Raw genomic sequence first — 21,962 nt, 5'->3', positions numbered from 1 at the left:
GAGCAGAGACCTGAAGAGATCTAAAGGGAACAACATACTACTATCTACTATCCAGGTCGGAGAGGGGCTGTGGCATTTTGTGTTGAGTAAAAACAAAAGCCAGTAAGGGACTAAACAAAAGAAAATATCCTTCACTACAAACTAAGGGATGGGGTAAAAAAAATGGATTTAGTTAAATACTTTTTGTTTGAACTAGTAACTCTGATGGGTAAAGCTATTTTAATTCAGGATTATAAAAATGTATATATCACCTATTATATATAAAGCAGTGAATTATAAGGTGGTGAGTTATTCCTAACCCTGTTTCATATATAGCTAAATATAAATTTAATTTAGATTTTTGTTTTCATGGAAAAGTACTGATCGCCTCCTGTTCTTTCTGCTTTCAATTGCTGAGGATAGCCAATCTATCGGAAACAACACACTTATGAGGAGTACCAAACTGTAGCAGTTACTAGAATTCTAGAAACAATGCCTAGGATAAGTTTCACAATTCAAATTTAAACCTTACAATGAAGCAGAATGAACCAGTGCATTTAAGCATATTTTAATACCATAATCCTTCAACATGGTACTCCTCAGATATAAGAAGTATTACGATAACACACTTTTACCATGTAGGTTAGATTAAAACTTTTATTAATATTAATAAAAGAGAGTAAAATCTATCTGTTCTCATGAAAGACAGAACTTTAAATTAGTTGCTATAGTGTTATATCAATCTCGGCATCCAATGTATTTCCTTCCATATTTGGTTATACATGTTTATCAGTATTGAGAAAAGTCTAATTCAAAGAAATAAGAAACTACCTTATTACATCTATTTATGATTATAGTTACTTTTGAGGTTATGAGATTAAATGAATCTAGAAGCTTGAAAGAAAATTCATTAAGAAATGGTTCTTTTAAAGTTAATCATTATAGTATTTAACTGCTCACACTCCTTAAGGGTGAGTATTCAATCTAAGACAACAGAAGACAAAGGAGAAATGACTTTTGTAAAAATTCAGCATTGCACTGTTTGCAGTAGCAAAACTAGGAATTACCAAAATATATATCAATAGGGGACTATTAAACATATTAGGAAATTTCCATAAATGGACAATATGCTCTAACTAAAAGAAGGCAACACAATAAGGACTACCATTGGAATTAATTCTCAAAATATAAGCGAAAATAGCAAGGTAATAAATATATAGAGAATGACATTACATATATTAAAGGGAGAAAACTACAGAAAACGAGGGAGAGAAAAGAGGGAAGGAGAAGAGGAGGGGAGGAAGAGAAGGAGGTAGAAAAAGGGAGAGATAGAAAGATATTTGTATGTTCATGCATTATAGACTATCAATGGGACAATACACAAGAAATGAGACTACTTTCAAGGATGGAAATTAAATAATTCACAGGTGTGAAAAGGGAGATTTACTTTTTACTCTAATTAGGGTACACTTTGCTGCTTTTTGAATTTTACATGTACAAATATAACCTATTTCAAGAAATACTTTTAATAAAATTTTTAAAGAATTATAAAAACACCAAGTTCATACACTGCTTTAAGTCATCTTTGAAAGAAATATTTTAAAATTCTATTATGTAATATTGAAAACATTCATTGACAATATTTTTAAAAAATTGTTTTAGATGCCACTGTCATGTTCTCTGTTAGACAAACACTCAAAACTTCAAAACGGTTAAATGGTGAACCCAAATTATGATTCCATTTCATAACTGAACACTTACTTATACATTGCTGGTAGGACTACAAAATGGTGAAACTACTGTGAGTTCCTCAAAAAGGTACATTAAAAATGACCAGGAGAGCCAGGAAGAGGCACTGTTGCTGCTACTTTCTCATCTGCAGTGCTTGACTCTTTCCAGCGCTTGTGAGGCCAAAGCTGCTGCAGGGGCAAGGACAATCAGGGCTGAGTCCCAGCTGGGCTGAGGGCTCCAGCTTTTCTGTTCTCTTGGTCAGCCCCACCTGAAGAAATGAGTGGTGGATTGGCCCCAAGTAAAACCACAGTGTATATATCCAACTTGTCCTTTTCTCTGACAAACAATGTCTTATACCAGACATTTTTCAAGTATGGCAAAGTTGTAAAGGTTACCATAATGAAACATAAAAATAGCAGGAAGAGTAAAGGGATTGCATTTATTTTATTTTTTGGATAAAGACTGCACAAAACTATACTAGAGCAACAAACAACAAATATTTGGTGGGGTGATAAAAGCAAGCATTGCTATTAACAACTGAAGAGCAGCTGAATTCATCTGAATAAAACTATTTTGATAAATCTATGTGTTATGAATGTGGGAAGACACTTAAATTATACCTGTCCTAAAAAATACGCCTGAAAAATATGAACCACCAAAGAAGGAAGGAAGGAAGGAAGGAAGGGAGGGGAAGGAAGGAAAAAGAAAGAAAGAAAGAAAGAAAGAAAGAAAGAAAGAAAGAAAGAAAGAAAGAAAGAAAGAAAGAAAGAAAGAAAGAAAGAAATTCCTGAACTAGAAGAAGTTGAAGAAGTAGAAGAAAGTGGAGATGAAGGGGGAAGATAACTGCTCCTGAGAGCCCCAGTCAGGCCATAGTTTTCTAAGCAAGCCAAAATTGAAGAACAAAAAAAATGGAAACACAGTTCAGGGAGTCTGTCAACATCAGATGATTCGAGACGCCCAAGGATAAAGAAAAGCACACCTTTCACTGGTGAGAAATAACTCAGTTATTGAAATTACATTTACTGTGTAAATATCAATACAAATTTTTTTTTAAATCTTGGGAGTACCAAGTTTACTTTGGACTAAAGAGTACTTTTAGAATTTGATCATAAAAATACTTAGGGACTTCCGGTCAAATGGTGGTATAGGCAGACATGGTTTGCCTCTTACCACAAATACATCAAAATTACAACTAAAATATAGAACCATCACTCAGAACCATTAGAAATCAAGCTGAATGGAAGTCTCACAACTATAGAAAGAAACCACATCCACGCAAACTGATAGGAGGGGCACAGACACGGAACGGGCTGGCACCTCATCCACATGTGGTAGATAAAAATTCAGAAGGAGTATCTCTGGAGCAAGGAGTCCAAGCCCAACAACAGGCCCCCAAGCCCAGGGTTCTAGTGCCAGGAAAATAAGTCTCCACAACTTCTGGCTGCAAAAAACCAGTGGGGATTGAGTCAGTGGAAAAAACTTCCACAGTCCCAAGCAGTTCCTCTTAAAGAACCCACACATGGACTCACCTACTAAAACTCATGCCTCTGAGCTCTAGCACTGGGGGTGCAACTTGTAAGGCACCAGTTGTATACAGGGAACAACTGGAATATCTGGTATTAAGGCGAGCAGAGGCCATTGTCCCTTTATGAGACACTTTCCCCCAGAGGTGGCAAGCTGGCACCATATCTGAGACTCCTTCAATCTACCTAACACTTGTTTGACCTGCCTTGGAGATTCCCTGAGACTCCACCCACCCAATTTATGGGCTCACCCAAGCTGCTTTTCCATATGAATAGCTATTCACAAACAATCCTTGCAGCTCACTGGCCTGGGTTAATCCCTCCTATTGATCTGCCAATAACAACCAAGGCTCAACTACAAGAGGAGGGTGTATTCAGCTCACACAAAGGGTGCACCTAAACTACCCCTGGGTGAAAGAGGAGGCTGTGCCACTGGATCCTACAGAACACCTACTTCATTAGGCCACACTACCAAGACACAGAGCCAAAGCAACTCTACCTAATACATAAAAACAAAGGGAAGATTCCAAAATGAGGAGACAAAGAAACATGGTCCAAATGAAAGAACAGATCAAAACTCCAGAAAAAGAACTAAATGAAGTTGAGATAACCAATCTATCAGACGAAGAGCTCAAAACACTGGATATAAGGATGCTAAAGGAACTTAGTGAGGACCTCAATAGCATAAAAAAGGTCCAGTGCAAATGAAGGATACACTAGTTGAAATAAAGAACAATTTACAGGGAAACAATAGTAGAGTGGATACAGCCAAGAATCCTATCAATGATATGGAATATAAGAAAGCAAAAAACAACCAATCAGAACAACACAAAGAGAAAGAGTAAGAAATTGGGAATCTATTAGAAAAAACAATGGAAAAAAAAAACTTCCCTAATTTGGTGAAGGAAATGGACATGCAAGTGCAGGAGGTACAGAGAGTCCCAAATAAGATGGATGCAAAGAGGCCCATTCCAAGACACATCATAATTAAAATGCCAAAGGTTAAATATAAAAAGAGAATCTTAAAAGCAGCAAGAGAAAATAAATTACCATATTTTTCAGACTATAAAATGCACTATCCCCCCCAATTTAGGAGGAATAATGGTTGTTAATGCTGCTGTTGAGTTCTGTTTACATTTACATTAGTGAAGTATTATGTTATTTATGTTATCAAATATTTCACCACGTTTTTTCCTTCAAAAAAATTTTCCGTTTTCCTCCTCTAAAACCTAGGTGTGTCTCATGGTCCAAAAAACGCGGGAGAGTTCCCATAAGACTGTCAGCTGATTTCTCAAAAGAAACTTCGCAGGCTAGAAGGGATTGGCAAGAAGTATTCAAAGTCATGAAAAGCAGGGACTTACAACCAAGATTACTCTACCCAGCAAAGATTCATTTAGAATAGAAGAAAAGATAAACAAATTCCCAGGCAAGAAAAAAGTAAAGGAGTTCATCATCACCAAGCATTATTATATGAAATGTTAAAGGGACTTATTTAAGAAAAAGATCAAAACTATGAACAATAAAATGGCAACAAATACAAATCTATCAAATATTGAATCTAAAAAACAAAATAAGTAAACAAGAAGGACAGAGACAAATCATGGATACAGAGAGCATTTGGGTGGCTGCCAGATGGGAAGGGTGTGTGGGAGAATGGGAAAAGAGGTGAGAGGATTAAGAAGTACAAATATGGCCCTGGCTGGTGTGGCTCAGTGGATTGAATGCACACCTGAGAACCAAAGGGTCACCAGCTCAATTCCCAGTCAGGGCACATGCTGGACTGCTGGCCAGGTCCCCAGTAGAGGGCACATGAGAGGCAACCATGTATTGATGTTTCTCTCCCTCTTTCTCCTCCCCTTCCCCTCTTTAAAATAAATAAATATAATCTTTTAAAAAATGTTACTAAAATTTTCAAGAGTATTTTAGTTTTAAACATGAGTATTTAGCTGTTATTATCTGGAGCATTTCAGATCTTGTTCCCAGCATATGTCATCAGTTGGCTCAAATAAACTCTTAGAAATTTTTTTTTTTAGAATTGTTAGGTCAATTACCATATGACCCAACAATTCTACTTCTAAGTATATACCCAAAAGAATTGATAATAAGTACTTAAACAAATACCTGTACACACTGTGCACAGTAGCACTATTCACAATAGCCAAAGGGTTGAAACTGAAATCTCCACCAGTGAATGAATGGATAAATGAGTTGTGGTATATGCATACAATGGAATATTATTCAGCCATAAGAAAGAAGAATTACAAGCTACATCATGGATGAATCTTGAAAACATTATACTAAATGAAATAAGCCTGATATAAAAGGTCATATATTGTATTATTCCATTTGTAAAAAATATCTAGAACAGGAAAGCAGATTGGTAGCTGTCAAGTGCTGGGGGGGATAAGAGAATGGGTGGAAACTGCTTAGAGGGTATAGGGTTTTATTTTGCAGTGATGAAAATGTCTTGGAACTAGATGGGGATGGCTATATAATATTAGGTATGTACCAAATGCCACTGAACCATTCAGGGTAAAATGGTTTATTTTATGTTAAGTGAATTTCACCTCAATAAAAAAGATAGAAGAAAGGAGGGAGAAATAGCCATATTAAGACAAAGCAAGACTTCAGAATACGGAAACTTATCAAAGCTAAAGAGGAATATTACATAACGATTTACAATTCAACAAAAATTCCTAACAACCCTTAATGTACATGTGCCTAATAACAAAGCACTGACATATCTATGGCACAGGTGGCAAACAGAAGGTCTGCAGGCCGAATCCGGCCCTCCGCCTTATTTTATCTGGCCTAGCACTTTGTTTCCACCCTGCAGCAGCACTGAGCTCCTTGTCCCTAGTTAAGGAGTAGTTACATTTATACAGTTCTAAAATTATACTTGGCCCTTTGAGGGCAACCTCGAGGCTCATGTGGCCCTTGGTGAAAATGAGTTTGACACCCCTGACTTAGAGGAAATGGACCAGTTACTTGAAAGACTATTAAAACTCAAACAAGGAGAAACAGGCTGTATGAATAGGCCTATATTACAACCATTCAATCAGTAGTTAATAACCTTCCAACAAAGAAAGTATCAGGCCCAACTGGTTTCACAGGTGAATTCTACCACTTACGGAAGAAATGATGACAATTTTCTACAAAATCTTTGAAAACATATAAGAGAGCATACTTCTAAATTCATTCTGTGAGGCCAGTAATAGCCTAATACCAAAACTGGATAGACATTAAAAGAAATCACAGACCAGTAACTCTCATGAACAGAGATGCAAAAATCAATAGTGTTAGCATATTGAATGAAAAACTACATATCCCAAAGAATCAATGGGAAAAAAAACCTCCTGGAACTAATAAGCAAGTAAAGCAGGTCTTAGTATAGAAGGTTAATATACAAAAGTTAACTGCTTCCCAATATAACATTAATAAACAACTTGATTCTGAAATGTAAAAAAAAATTTACAACAGCAGCAAACAAAAAAATACAGACTCAGGCATAAATCTAACAATATGTATAGAATCTACATGTGGAAAACTACAAAATATTGATGAAAGAAATCAAAGAAGACATAAAATGAACAGATGTTCCACATTCATGGATTGGAAGACTCACATTAAGGTATCAACTATTTCCAACTTCATCTGTAGATTCAATGGCTGCCTTCAAAACTACCAGAATCTATACTGTAGATATCAACAAACTGATTCTAAACTTTATACAGAAAGGCAAACAACCTTTGCCTTTGTCAATAACTCTGTTGAATTTAACTGAATGGAATATGTATTGTGAAAGAGGAACATAAAATTTCAGCCATCAGTAACATAAACAAAAATACACAGAAACTTTTTATGTTTTTAAATGTCAGAGAAAAGTTTCATAAAATCTGTCCAAAATTTTTTTTAACTTACGAAATCAAAGGGATTTGTACAAAAGAAAATCTTACCTAAGAGAAATGGGAACAGCCAAAATTATCCAGCCAGGTCCTGGACCAGTGATTCTTAACCTTACTGCACATGGAAGTCATGTGGGAAACTAAAAAAATACCAATTTAATTGGGCTAGGAGCAAAGCCCAAATGATAGCTAGTACTTAAAATCTCTCTAGGTGGTCCTGACTGGTGTGGCTTAGTGGGCTGGGTGGCATCCTGCAAACTGAAAGGATGCAGGTGGCAGTTTTGATTCTGGGTCAGAGCACAATGCCTGGGTTGTGGGCCAGGACCCCAGTTGTGGGTGGGCAAGAGAGGCAATCCATAGGTGTTTCTCTCCCTCTCTTTCTCCCTACCTTCCCCTCTCTAAAAAACAAATTCCTTTGGGAAAACCGAGGTTTGACTGTCAGCCTAAGACAAAAAGCTCAAGAAAATGTATCAAACAAGTTTCATTATGGTAAAGATCACAATAAACAACAGGAAATTGAAAAGATAAAAAGGAAACTGGACAATTAATTACAACCAATCATTTAAGTAATAAATTAGAAACATTTATAATCAGCAAGTAAAACAGAACATAAACAATGAGTACAGCATATAGAAACATCTGTTTGTAAATTAAATATGCTGTGAAAACTATAAGGAATCTATAGAGGCTTTCACACCATCAAGATACATACTTTATTCAAATTCATTCATAAAGAGTCTACTACATGCCAAGCAAACTAGGCACAGAAACTAAACAAACAAGAAAGCATTTTCCATAAATAGCATGGAGACAAATGGTAAGCCAAATGGAAAACAAAATAATTGACTGTTACCATCATTTACTGGAATTTTAGGTGGACTGAAGACTTACCTACAGAAGACAAAACTGTCTTACTTTTGTCTTACTGTCAAAACTGTTACTTTAAAAAGACAGTGTAGAAGAATACCTTTATGATTTCAGATTAGGAAATCATAGGATTTCAGATTTTTGTTTGCTGCAGATTAGGAAAGGATTTCTTAAAATAGACCGAAAATCAACAAGCACAAAGGAAAAGACTGATACATTTTATCTATGTTGAAATTAAATTTTTATTCATTATGCATAAGACACCATTTAAAGGAAAAAGATCACAAATTTGGAGAAGGTATTTGTAACCATATAAATGGTAACAAATAAAAAGCATTTATGAAAACCTGTATCCAGAATATAAAAAGATTTCCTATGGATCAATGCCTCTTTCTTTTTTAAACTGAATTCTGAACATTGTATATGAAAATCTGTTTGATAATATAAGTCTTTGGATGATGTCATCTTCTTCCAGACAAGACTTAACATTTGCTTCTGGTAAATATCTAACCTAAGAGCACTGGGAACTGGTTCTTAATTAAGCTTAATGAATCCAAACAGGGATGGAGATAATTTGAAATCGGACTTCAGTCTTTGTGAAAGTCAGTTTATTTCCTGCTCACTGCTACTGCTAAGATGGATCAGAGACCCAACCAAAAGCTGGGATTTACCAGCTTATCCTTAGTGAACTCCAATTTTTGAACCCCCTAACCACAGGATTTCTCAAAAATTCTATTCAAATTCTCAGTTTCTCAACCACTGCATTTAGAATTAAAGGATCTCTTTAGGGGTAAAATGGTTCCAAATAATTGGGCTCATGTAATTAAGCTTCCCCTTTCTCCAAGATCTTGATTTTTCAATACTGCCTGAGGGAACCAATATTTATTAAGTACCTACTGTTCTAGAACCAATGATTAACAAATATAATCAAAATTAACACATTATATGCCAGCAACTTCCTGATGCATGACATTGGTCTTAAAAATTTGCCTGCCGCAGATAAATGGAATTATCTATTAAATAAATGATGTCAGGAATCTTTTCAGATTTCAAATTATTATTCATCAGGTCTGAGGTAGAACCAGAGTTTCCTAACAAGCTCCTAGGTGATGCTGATGCTGTTGGTGTGTACTTGTATGGCAAGGTTGTAAAATTTATAAAGAATTAACCCTAGGCCCTGGCCAGGTAGCTCAGTTGGTCAGGGCTTAGGCCTGATCCACCGTGGCTGCAGGATCGATCTCTAGTCAGGGCACATACAAACAATCAATGAATGCAAAAATAAGTAGAACAACAAACCCTTGTCTCTCTCGCCCCTTCTCTCTCTAAAAATTAAAAAAAAAAATCAACTCTAGGCACTACTAGTTAAGATTTTACATTCTTACATCTTCAATGACTCTGAGGTGATAATATGATCATTTCTACTAGACAAGACTAATACAGAGAGAAATGAACTTTCAATAGATTGCCAGGCTACTGTGGGGAACCAGTATTCAAACGTAGACTGACTGACTCTGCAGGTACTCTTAACCACTACCCATTATCTCAGTGAACAGGCAGATCAGAATTCAAAGCCAGGGTCGGTTATCTTCGATACCATTCTTCCGAGTCAGGTCTTGCTATAACGTATCGGGCCAACATAATACAGTACTGCACGGGAAGGAGAAAACAGAACCTCCCAAGTACAACAGAAGTGGGGAAGAGTTGCCAGTTGCCTGAATCTTCCCGCGAGAGACGGGTAACAACGCTCACTCGCGGAGGAGGCAGGTCTGCTAGTTAGTGGAAGGAAGGCGTAAGGGGGCGGGGCCTGCACCAGGGAAAAAGTTCCGGGCGGGACGTACCAACGCGCGCAGGGAAGGGATCTCCAGGACTACGTTGCTGCCTCCGCGCCCGGTGCCGACGCTGAGGAACTCTTACTCTAGGCCTCGGCTCCCTTGACGAGCGAGTGCTGAGACACCGAGGCTCTCTTTCGCCAGAGCCGTGTCATTAGAGACTCTCCCTCCGGCACCTCAGTCGAGTGGGAAGCCCCGGAAATGGCGGCCGAGTGGTACCTGGCCAGTCGGGATGGGAGAGTGTCCAGTCGCTTTACCAACTCCACTATGCCCCAAACAAATCCACCCATTCCTTTGCCGCCACCGTAGCCCTTACCAGCTCTTTGGGTGGCTTCTCTTGGGTTTTTCCAAACAGCCCCATTGCTTACTGTACTTGTCTTGCCCCTTCCGGCTTTTCGTTCCCTGCACCCAGGCAGGTCACGGGCAGCCGCCTGGGCGGGGCGGGTGAGAGGACAGGAGTCCAGGCGCCCAGAGAAGGGAGCGGCCGTAGACAGGGTAATACGCATGCGCAAAATTGGGACAGGCGGAGTTTTGTCAGAAAGATTGACGCAATTGCGCATATTCTGGGAGGGGATTTCTAGAGGGAAGTGGAGAATTAGATGTTTTTGCGTGAGGTGATTCATCTGGAATAGGAATTTATTAATAACACCTGGTGATTACATCTGCTCCTGGCATTTACCAACACGCATTTGTTGTTGCACCGGAAGTCTAACTCCACCCAGACAATGTACAATTACAAACACTTTCTGAAGGGCTTCACCTTGGGTTAGGCAACTCACAGGTAGCCACCGACACAGCTACTTCGCCCCTCTGTTGTCACCACAGTCACCTAGTACGTAAAACCTGGGCATTATCTTCTCTTCCCCTTACCACGTTCCAACGATTGTAACTTTTCAATATGTTTGAACTCCAGCCCTTTGCTTTCCATCTCTAGTGTCACATCTTTTATTCAGGCCATGGCCATAAAAAAGTGGATGGTGTGTGTGTGTGTGTGTGTGTGTGTGTGTTCCTAAACTCCAAATGGAATATGACCTTAATCAGTCTCAGAAGAATCGGTGACTAAAATGAACTATACACCTTTTAGCAGGCCAATCACGCAGGGAAGGGATCTCCAGGACTGGAGTACCGAACTCTAACCGAACTACACCAAACTCTGAACTGTACCCGTGAGTTGATGGTTGCTGTCATTAACTCGTCTCATGATGGTGAAGAGACCACACATTTAGTGCCTCAACCCCATATTCCCATCTCTGGTGGGAATGTACGGTAATATAGCACAACCACTTTGAAAACATTTTGGCAACTTCTTAAAATGCTAAATATACACCTATCATGTCATTCCACTGCTAGCTGTTTACCCAAGAGGAGAAAAAGCATATGGCCTTACAAAGACGTGTACACACAGGTTCATAGCATCTTTGTGCTATACAAGAACTAAAAGTAATTCAAATGTCCATCAACAGGTGGATAAACTAATTGTGATAGATCCATACAATGGAATACTAATCAATAAAACGACCAAGGTATTGATACATACAACGACATGGATGAACCTCAAAATAATTATGCTAAGTGAAAAAAGCCAGAAAAAATTACATAATGTATGATTTCACTTATATAGTATTCTAGAAAATGGAAACTAATCTATAGTAACAGAAAGTAGATCAGTGGTTGCTAAGTGGTTACAAAGATTGGCTCAGAAAAGAAGGAGGAACTGCAGAGAGACAAAAGGAAGCTTTTAGGGGTGATGGAAATTATCTTAATTGTGATGGTTTCACAAATGTATACAATGACAAAACAAACTGGACACTAAATATGTGCAGTTTAAGTAGCAGTACATGCTCACTGTAAAAAGCAACCCTCCCATTTACACTTCTTCAGGGGTAAATTCTCAAAGGATTCACTCCAACTGGTTAGTGTCAAAATTATAATATTATGATTATAAATAGTGTGGATCCTTTGAAACCTTTTCCTTTGGAGAATATACTTTTACTTAATATTATACATATTACACTTATTGTTCTGCAATCTCCCTCTTTAAAAAGTTTTACATAGATTTTCACTTATGTTAATTATCTACAGCTAAAGGGGTTCCATAGCAGGGATGTATTAAAAGTTATTTAACAATTTCTCTGTTGGATAATAAGTGGTTTATCATTTTTCCCTATTAAGTACTACAGAGACACAGTTTAAATTTTAAATGTCCTACAAGTGTCCTTCATAAAGGTTGCAGAGTTTTGAACTACCAACAGTCTATGAGAGCATCCTATTCCCTAAAGCATTCTATTCCCTAAATGCTTCCTCACAATGACTGTTATCAACCTTTTACATTTTTGCCACTCTGATGGTATAACATATTATTGTTACTATTCATTTCTATGATTAACAGTCTAAATGAACATATTTTTGCATATTTGTTGGCTCTCTGAATTTCTTCTGTGAATTGTCTCTTTATATTCTTTGCCCATTTTCCATTGAATTATCTCCCTTCCTCTTATGCCTCCCTCCCTTCCTTCCTTCCTTTTCTTTTTTTAAAGATTTTATTTATTTATTTTTAGAGAGGAAAGGGAGGGAGATAGAGAGAGAGAGAGAAACATCAATGTGCGGTTGCTGGGGGTTATAGCCTGCAACCCAGGCATGTACCCTGGCTGGGAATTGAACCTGCAACACTTTGGTTCGCAGCCTGCGCTCAATCCACTGAGCTATGCCAGCCAGGGCTCCTTCCTTTTCTTTTTTAAATGGGAAGCAGCTCTTTGAAATGAGAGTTCTGTGGAATTTTTAAGTACTTCTCTCTCTCTCTCTCTCTCTCTCATGAACTATAAAGCAGCAATTTTTTAGGTATGAGGACATTGGACTTCCAGTTAGTCAACGATATTTATGAAAATGTCTACTATGTGTAAGGCATTCTACAGACTCTAGGAAAACTACAGTGAACACAAAAGAATTTCATACAAGCTGGTGAGAAAGACAGTGATAATAAATAAAAACAATGGTAATACACAAAATTGAGTAAATTACTACAAATGTGCAACACTCTGACAATTAAGAAGAACATGGTGATCAGGGAATCTCTCCTGGCCAGGTGGGACCTGAAAGATGAGCTAGTAAAGAGGAGAGTGGCTCAAAAGAAAGAGCACATATCAAAGCCTTCCTGGTTTCTAGGTGGGAGTTTTGGACCACAGGCATTTCAGTTCCTAAAGGTGAACTCTAGAATTTCTAAAGTTCGTCATCAAGGGCAGAGGCCAAACAGAGTGTGGAGGAAGGTTTGATTTGATTTGTGGCACATCAGTGAAATACAGAAGCCTATAAACACATCAATGTAGTTGCTTCTGGGCTCCACACTCAGAGGAACATATGAGTATAGTCAATAATATTGTAATAACTATATATGGTGTCAGGTGGGTACTAGACTTATTAAGATGGTCACTTAGTAAATTATATAATGTCTAATCACTGGATTGTACAATGGAAACTAATGTAATATTTTATATCAAATTTATATGAAAAAATTTAAAAATTATTAGTGTCCTCAAATTTTGTGTTCCATAATATTATATTGCCACTAAAAATAATAATAAACTATGTATTTGATAAAATCTATAAGTAAAAAAATTTACATATATAGGAACTAGAAAAAGAGGGAGAAACAAAACCAAAGTAAGTACAAAGAAGGAAACAATGAAGATCAGAGAGGAATAAATAAAATAGAAAATAGAAAAAAATCACTTGAAACTAGAAGCTGGTACCTTGAAAGGATAAATAAAATTGACAAGCCTCAAGTAACACTCAACATGAAAAAAAAAAAGGGGGGGAGAACACAAATAAAATCAGAAATGAGAGATTACAACCAAATACCATAGAAATACAAAGGATCATTAGAAAATACTATGAACAATTTTATGCCAAAAATTGGATAACCTAGAAAAAATAGATAAATTTCTAGAAACATACACTCTGGCAAGAGTAAATCAGGCAAACAAGGAGAATCTGAACAGAACAATTACTAGCAATGAAATTTAAGTAGTACTCAAAAAGCTCCTAACAAACAAAAGCCTAGGACCAGATGGCTGCACGAGTGAATTCTATCAAACACTAAAAAATTAATGCCTGTCCTTCTCAAACTATTCCAAAAAAATTTGAAAAGGAGCACTTTCAAACTCATTCTGTGAGGCCAGCATTACATTACCATGATATTAAAAATGGGACAAATACACTACAAAAAAAAGAAAAAAGAGAGAATTACAGGCCAATGTTCTTGATGAACATAAGATGCCAAAATTCTCAAAAAATACTAGCACACCAAATCTAACAGTACACTAAAGGAATTATCAAAATAGACTTTAAAGTCATCAAAAATGAAAAATTTAGGTATAAATCTAAGAAAATATATGCTTGTAGGCAGAAAATTACACAACACTAATGAAAGAAATCAAAGAAGATCTAAATAAAATGGAAACACATACAATGTTTGTGGATTGTAAAGACAACATAGTAAATAAGTCAGTTCTCCCCACATGAAAGTAAAGATTTAACAAAATTCTAACCAAAAAAACTGATATACAAAAATATATTATGTTTCTACATAAAATCAATAATTAGTAAAACATTATTATTTATACAACAGCATGAAAAAATCCCTAACAATAAATTAAATAAAAATGTATAAGGCCTTTTTACAGTCAACTATAAAACACTGGTGATAAAAATTAAATAATATCTAAATAAATGTAGAGCTATACTACATTCATGAAATGGAACTCAATATTATAATGCTATCAATTCACCCTAAAAGTGATCAATAGGCTTAATGCAATCCCAATTAAAACCCCCCAGAAAAGATTTTGTGGTGGATTTTGATAAACTAATTTGCAAATTTAATGTGGAAGTACAAAATATCAAAGTTGAAGGATTATGCTACTAGAAATCAACAGTATCATAAAATTCTAATAATTAAAACAGTGGCGCCCTGACCAGTGTGACTCATTTGGTTGGGTTTTGTCTCACAAAGCAAAAGGTCACTTGCCAGTTAAATTCTTGGTCAGGACACATGTTTGAGTTGTGGGTTTGGTTCCCAGTTGTGGCATATACAAGCGGCAACTACTTGATGTTTCTCTCCTTTTCTTTTGCCCTCATTTCTGTTGTCTCTAAAATAAATAAGTAAAACCTTAAAATATAAAAAATAAAATAAAATAAGTGTGGTGATGGTGTATAATTATTACAGAGACTAATGGAACAAAATAGAGAACACAGTAGAATTGTATGTAAATGTTGTCACCTAATTTACAATAAATGCCATCACAATTAGTGAGGAAAATTATATTCTTTTCATTAAGTTTTGCTAGGTCAATTTAGTTATCAGTAAGAAAAAAAGTGATCTTTGATGCACCTTACACCACAAAAACATTCAATTGAGATAGATCCCAGACTACAGTATAACAGGTAAAAAAAATTTTTTTGAAGCTTCTAAAGAAAAACATAGGAAAATATATTCATGACTTTGGGGTAGACAAATATGATTTAGATGTCTTAAACATGACACAAATTTTAAGCATCTCTAACATATTGTTAAATTGGAATTCTTTAACATTAAGAGCTATTCATGAAAAGATACAATTAAGAGGGTAGAAAGGGAAGCCACAAACTGTTCCATATTTCTAAAATATAAAGTCTCAATCCAGTACATATTAAGGACTTTTAGAAATTAATAACAAAAAATTTATCCCAATTTTTAAAACAAGCAAAATACTAGGATACTTGACAGAGGAAGATATTCAAATTATTAATGAGAGTATAAAAAGATGATAAATTCCCACATAAGAAAAAGCTAAAGGAGTACATTACCATCAAACCAGTATCAGAAGAAATATTAGAAGGACTTCTTTAGGAAAAAAGAGTTTTATTCTACTTAAGAATATAAATATGAATAATGAAATGGCCATAACTATATATCTTAAATAACCACTTTAAATGTAAATGGATTAAATGCTCTAATCAAGGAAAAGGTGGCTGAATGGAAAAAAAAAGATCCATACATATACTCTTTACCAGAGACCCACTTCAGACGAAAACACGCACACACAGAAACTTGAAAGGATAAATCCAACAAGAGAATATAACCCTTGGAAACATTTATGCACCCAACATAAGGACACCTAAATATATAAAGCAAATATGGATGGACATAAAGGGAGAGATTGAGAGTAATACAGTAATTACAGGGGACTTTAACACCCATTGGCATCAATGGGTAGAGCATCCAGACAGAAGAGCAAAAGGAAACCACAGCCTTAAATGACATAGTCGATCAGATGGATTTAATGGGCCTTTTTAACATTTAACTTCAAAGCAGCAGAAAACACATTCTTCTCAAGCCTTAATGGAACATTTTCCAGGACAGGGCAAATGTTAGGTCACAGAACCAGTCTCAATAAATTTAAGAATATTGAAATCATACCAAAGATCTTCTCCAAGCACAGTGGTATGACACTAGAAATGAATTACCAGAAGAAAAGTGAAATACACACAAACGCATGGAGGCTAAATAACATACTACTAAACAATTAACGGGTTAACAATGAGATCAAGGAAGAAATTAAAAGATACCTTGAGACAAATCATAATGAAAACACAATGACCCAAAAATTATGGGATACAGTCAAAGCAGTTCTAAAAGGGAAATTCATAACAAACCAGGCTTACCTCAAGAGAAGAAAACACAAATCTGCAAAGGAACTAGAAAAAGAAGAACAAACATAGCCCAAAGTGAGTAGAAGGAAGAAAATAATAAAGACAAGAGCAGAAATAAATGAAATAGAGTCTAAAAAAATGTAAAAGATTGATGCAACTAAGAGTTGGGTCTTTGAAAAGACAAAAAGATTGACCACCTTTAACCAGACTCATCAAGAAAAAAAGCAAGAGGGCCCAAATAAATAAATCAGAAATGACAGAAGAGAAGTGACTACTGACACGACAGAAATACAAAATTTATAAGAAAATACTACAAAAAATTATACACCAAGAAGTTGGACAACCTAGAAGAAACAATTGCTAGAAACATATAATCTTCCAAGACTGAGACAAGAAGAAACATAACATCTGAACAGACCAATAACTACTAAATAGAATCAGTAATGAAAAAATTCTCCACAAGCAAAAGGTTGCAGAATTTTACCAAACATTCAAAGAAGAATTAATACTTATTTTTCTCAACTATTCAAAAAAATTCAAGAGGAGAGAAGTCTCCTGAGCTCATTTTATGAAGTCAGCATTACCCTGATTCCAAAACCAGACAAGGACATTTAAAAGAAATTATAGGTCAATATCCCTGATAAACATAGATGCAAAAATTCTCAACAAAATATCAGCAAACCAAATTCAGCAATGTATTAAAAAGGATAATATCCCATAATCAAGTGGGATTCAAGTTTGGTCCATATCTGCAAATCAATTAATGTGACACACCACATAAACAAAATGAAGGATAATAATCATATAATCATATCAATAGATGCAGAAAAAGCATTTGATAAAATCCAGCACTCATTTATGATAAAAATCTCAGCAAAGTGGAAATAGAGGGAATATACCTCAACATAATAAATACCACATATGACAAACCCATAGCTAACATCATACTCAATGATGAAAAGCTAAAAGTGTTTTCATTAAGATCAGGAACAAGGTAAGGATGTCTGCTTTCACCACTTCTATTCAACATAGTATTAGAGGTCATAGCCACAGCAATTAGATAAGAAAAGGAAATAAAAGGCATCCAAATTGGAAAGGAGAAGTAAAACTTCTTATTTGCAGATGACATGGTACTCTCTAGGGAGAATTTCAAAGATTCCACCAAAAAGCTATTAGAACTGATACATAAATTCAGTAAAGCAGCAGGATATGAAATTATTCATAAATTTGTTGCCCTTTTATACAACAATAATAAACTATCAGAAATAAAAATTAAGAAAACAATCTCATATAGAATTACATCAAAAAATACCCTAGGGATAAATTTAACCAAGAAGGTTAAAGAAGGCTTGTACTTGGAAACTATAAGAATTAAAAAGATTAAAGAACATACACATAAATAGATGCATACCCTGTGCTCATGGATAGAAAGAATTAGCACTGTTAAGATGTCCATACTACCCAAAGTGATCTATAGATTCAGTTCAATCCCTATCAAAATACCAATGGCATTTTTCACGGAACTAGAACAAATAATCCTAAAATTTATATGGAACCACAAAAAACTCTAAGTAGCCAAAGCAATCTTGAGAAAGAAGAACAAAGTTGGAAGTATCATGCTACCTTATATTAAACTATACTACAAGGCCAGAGAAATAAAAAAAAATGTGTGGTACTAGCATACCAGTCAATGCAGAAAAAGCGTTTGATAAAAAAGCAATTGATGATTGACATAGATCAATGGAACAGAACAGAGAGCCCAGAAATAAACCTATAACAATATGATCAATTAATCTGTGACAAAGGAGACAAGAATATACAATGGGGTAAAGATAGCCTCTTCAATAACTGTTGTTGGGAAAGCTGGACAGATATATGCAAAAAATGAAACTAGACCACTTTCTTATACTATATAAAACAATAAACTCAAAATGGATTAAAGACCTAAATGTGAGACCTGAAACCATAAACTTCCTGGAAGAAAATATTGGCAGTAAACCCTTTGACATTGTTCTTAATAATATTTTGGGGGGTATATTTCCTGAGACATGGGAAGCAAAAGAAAAAAAACAAATGGGACTATTTCAAACCAAAAAGTTTTTACACAGCAAAGGAAGCCATCAACAAAGTGAAAAGATAACTTATTGAATAGGAGAAGATATTCACCAATGATACATCCAATAAAGGATTAATATTCAAAATGTATAAGGAACTCATACAACTTAATATCAAAAAAAAAACCCAACAACAATCCAATTAAAAAATGGGCAGAGAACCTAAATAGACATTTCTCCCAAGAAAACATACAGATTGCCAATAAACATATTGAAAAGATCCTTAAAGTTACTAATCATCAGAGAAATACAAATTAAAACCACAGTATCACCTCACACCTGTCAAGATGACTATCATTAGTAAATCAACAAACAAGTGTTAGCGAGGATGTAGAGAAAAGAAAACCCATTTGCACTGCTGGGATTGCAAATTGGTGTGGCCATTATAGAAAATAGTATGGAGGTCCTCAAAAAATTAAAAATAGGACTACCTTATGACCCAGAAATTCTACTCTTGGGTATTTATCTGAAGAAATCCAAAAATACTAATTTGAAAAAATATATGCATTCCTATGTTCAATGCAGCATTATTTACAATAACCAAGATACAGAATCAACCTAAGTGTCCATGTATTGACAATTGGATAAAGAAGATGTGGTACATATGTACAATGGAATATTAAAAAAATGAAATCTTACTATTTTGGACAATAGTGATGATCTAGAGGGTGAATAAAATAGAGAAAGACAAATACCATATAATTTCACTTATTTGTGGAATTAAAAAAAAACCAGAATAAATAAGCAAACAAAACATAATGGATACACAGATTAAACTGATGGTTGCCAGATAGGAGAAGATTGAAAGTTTGGGTGAAAAAGGTGAAGGGATTAAGAAGTACATATTGGCAGTTAAAAAAATAGTCATGAGGATGTAAAGTACAGCATAGGGAATATAGTCAATGATATTGTAATAACTGTGTATGATGTCAGGTGTGTATTAGACTTATCAGAAGGTTCACTTTGTGATGTAAATGTCTAACCACTATGCTGTATACCTTATATTAACATAATATTGAAAGTCATCTGTATTTAAAACATTAAAAATAAATTTTAGAAAAATAAAGATTATCAACATCATTATTCATCGGAGAGATGGAGATTAAAACCATCATGAAATACCACTACATTCCCACAAAAATGTTTAATATTAAAAACACTGACAATATCACATGCTGGAAAATGATATAGAGCAACTGGGACTCTTACACGCTGGTGGTGAGAGTGTATGTTGGTACAACACATTTGGAAAATACTTTAGCAGTATCTGCTAAAGGTAAATGTATATAGACTTTACAATACAGCAATCCCATCCCTTGCTATATACTAAGCATAAATGTTTATGTCCCCTGAAAGACATGTACAATGATATTCAAAGCATCTTATTCATAATAGCAAGAAGTATAAACAAATGTCCATCAGCAATCAAGTGAATGAGTAAATTGTAATATATTCATACAATGGTATACGACACAGTAATACAAAAATAAGCTATAGATACATGCCACATCATGGCTGAATCTCAGCAGTACCACTGTGTTTTGCTTGGAGCTTTCCGTACCACAATCAGGAAATTGCCATGTGCAGAACGCTGGGTAATCATGGAGCCAACCCAGTTAATTTCCCTTCTTTTAGGGATCAGTCTTCTACTGCCTGTTGTCCACTGCCTGAAAACAATTTTCCCATATATTTTTGTTTATTTTTACAGTTATTTATAAGACAGCCAGAGTATAGTACCAGTTACCCAATCATGCCAGAGGTAGAAATCCTGAATTGTTTTTAGGAAGTCATATGAACTGCACCTAGGGAAATTGGGTGTAGGAGTTGAGTATAGATGACTAAGTAACTGCATGAGTCTTTACTCATACTGGAACTACAGATGCAGGTTGTTTAGGTGGATGGATGATTAGTAAAACTTGGATATGATATGAATGAAATGCTGTAATAGTTAAAGGATAATCTGTTCTAACAGAGAGACCCAAAAATACAATGACTTAAATAGAAATTTGTTTTTATTTTTGGAATAGTCTGGTGATCCCATAGTCTGTTCTACAAGGTAATGCAGGGATCCAAGCTGGTGAGGTAGTTCTGTGTATTGGTCATACCTAACTTTGAACATTGCATCAGTTATCACCATATCTTGCAGGTTTGGTAGTAGAGAAGAGAGAGTGATAATACACATAAGCAAAGTTTGTTTGCTTTTAGTTTATACTTAGAGAGAGGAGAAGTAAGGGAGAAGGGGAGAGAAACATTAGTGTGTGAGAGATACATAAATCGGTTGCCAGTTGCATGCCCCCAACTGGGGACCTGGCCTGCATCCCAGGCATGTGCCCTGATTGGTAATCAAATTGGCAACTTTTCAGTTCGCAGGCTGGCACTCAATCCACTGAGCCACACCAGCCAGAGCTAACCAATGTTTTAAGTCAAAATCCAGAAATGGCATGCATCACTTTTGCTTACACTGCATTGTCAAGAATTGTATTGTTCACATCTAACTACAATGTGGGCTGAGAAATACAGGTTGGACATATTTTTTCGTTGCTTTTAGAGAGAGGAAGGAAAAGAAAGAAACATCGATGTGAGAATCATTGATTGGTTGTTTCCCATACGCACCCAGACCATGGATTGAACCAGCGACCTTGGTTTGTGCCCCGACCAGGGAATCAAACTCGCAACCTTTTGGTTACAGAACTATGCTCCAACCAACTGTGTCACACCAGCCAGTACTCCTATTCTTTTTAGTTGAGTACTACATGCCACGAGGCATCAAAAGGCTTTTCAACTTCCCACCTTTAGTTGGCCCTATAGGGATAGTATTTCAGAAAACTCTAGTTCTGCATTCAGACAATGGAATAATTCCCAAATAAGCAACATAGTTAACACCACATTCTCCTTGACTAAAAAACGCTAAGCTATTTGAACTCTAGGTCTTTGATTACCAGATTCTAAATAAAATACATATTTTTCCCAAGTGAGTCAGATACATTTTTCCTTAAAGGAATGTAACTAAATTACTTGCAGTCTTTTAAATTAAATTATTGCAGTCTTTTTTTGGCCCTTAGACAACTTAGAAAATGTAAAGGGTTGTTTACCCAACTTCTGTATAATCCTGTCTTGTGCACTTTATGCTATAAATTGTCTCTTGCTTTGGTCCTATTACCTCTCATCCTTTCCATAGCCAAGAAAAGATAGCAGAGTCAGTGTAAATCTGCCTTCATTCGGTAACAGCAGAGAATATGCTTGGTTAATGCAGGAGGAAACTGCTCTCATGTCTCTGTTCCCTGCTTTGGAGATATTCAGGGTGATGGAATGAGTTTGGCCCTCAGA

The 21,962-nt window shown here is 35.7% G+C and overlaps 1 protein-coding gene and 1 pseudogene across 3 annotated transcripts in view; one reads left to right on the top strand and one right to left on the bottom strand.

Annotated features, from left to right (window-relative positions):
• The window catches only part of LOC123811973 (charged multivesicular body protein 3), a 101,820-nt gene that overhangs the window by 49,864 nt on the left and 29,994 nt on the right, over window positions 1-21,962 (bottom strand). The window contains exons 1-2 of one of the 3 annotated variants that reach the window (XM_045828532.1): window positions 10,151-10,269; window positions 9,844-10,053 (exon numbers count right to left, since the gene is read on the bottom strand). The exons of 1 other annotated variant lie outside the window; for it this stretch is intronic. Coding sequence is in view for 1 of the 2 variants with exons in the window: in XM_045828531.1 (XP_045684487.1) it covers window positions 10,151-10,195 (45 nt within the window). In the remaining variant the exon portion in view is untranslated. Of the gene's footprint in view, window positions 1-9,843; window positions 10,054-10,150; window positions 10,315-21,962 lie in introns of those variants that run through there. One more of the 3 variants, XM_045828531.1, reaches the window with a different exon arrangement.
• Window positions 1,987-2,721, top strand: LOC123812095 (annotated as a pseudogene).

This window comes from Phyllostomus hastatus, unplaced genomic scaffold (genome assembly GCF_019186645.2).
Source record: "Phyllostomus hastatus isolate PE091 unplaced genomic scaffold, TTU_PhHast_1.1 phas_scaffold_78, whole genome shotgun sequence".
NCBI classification, from domain to species: domain Eukaryota; kingdom Metazoa; phylum Chordata; class Mammalia; order Chiroptera; family Phyllostomidae; genus Phyllostomus; species Phyllostomus hastatus.
The sequence above is the reverse complement of the archived record's forward strand: the minus strand, read 5'-3'. Positions and strand labels throughout refer to the sequence as shown.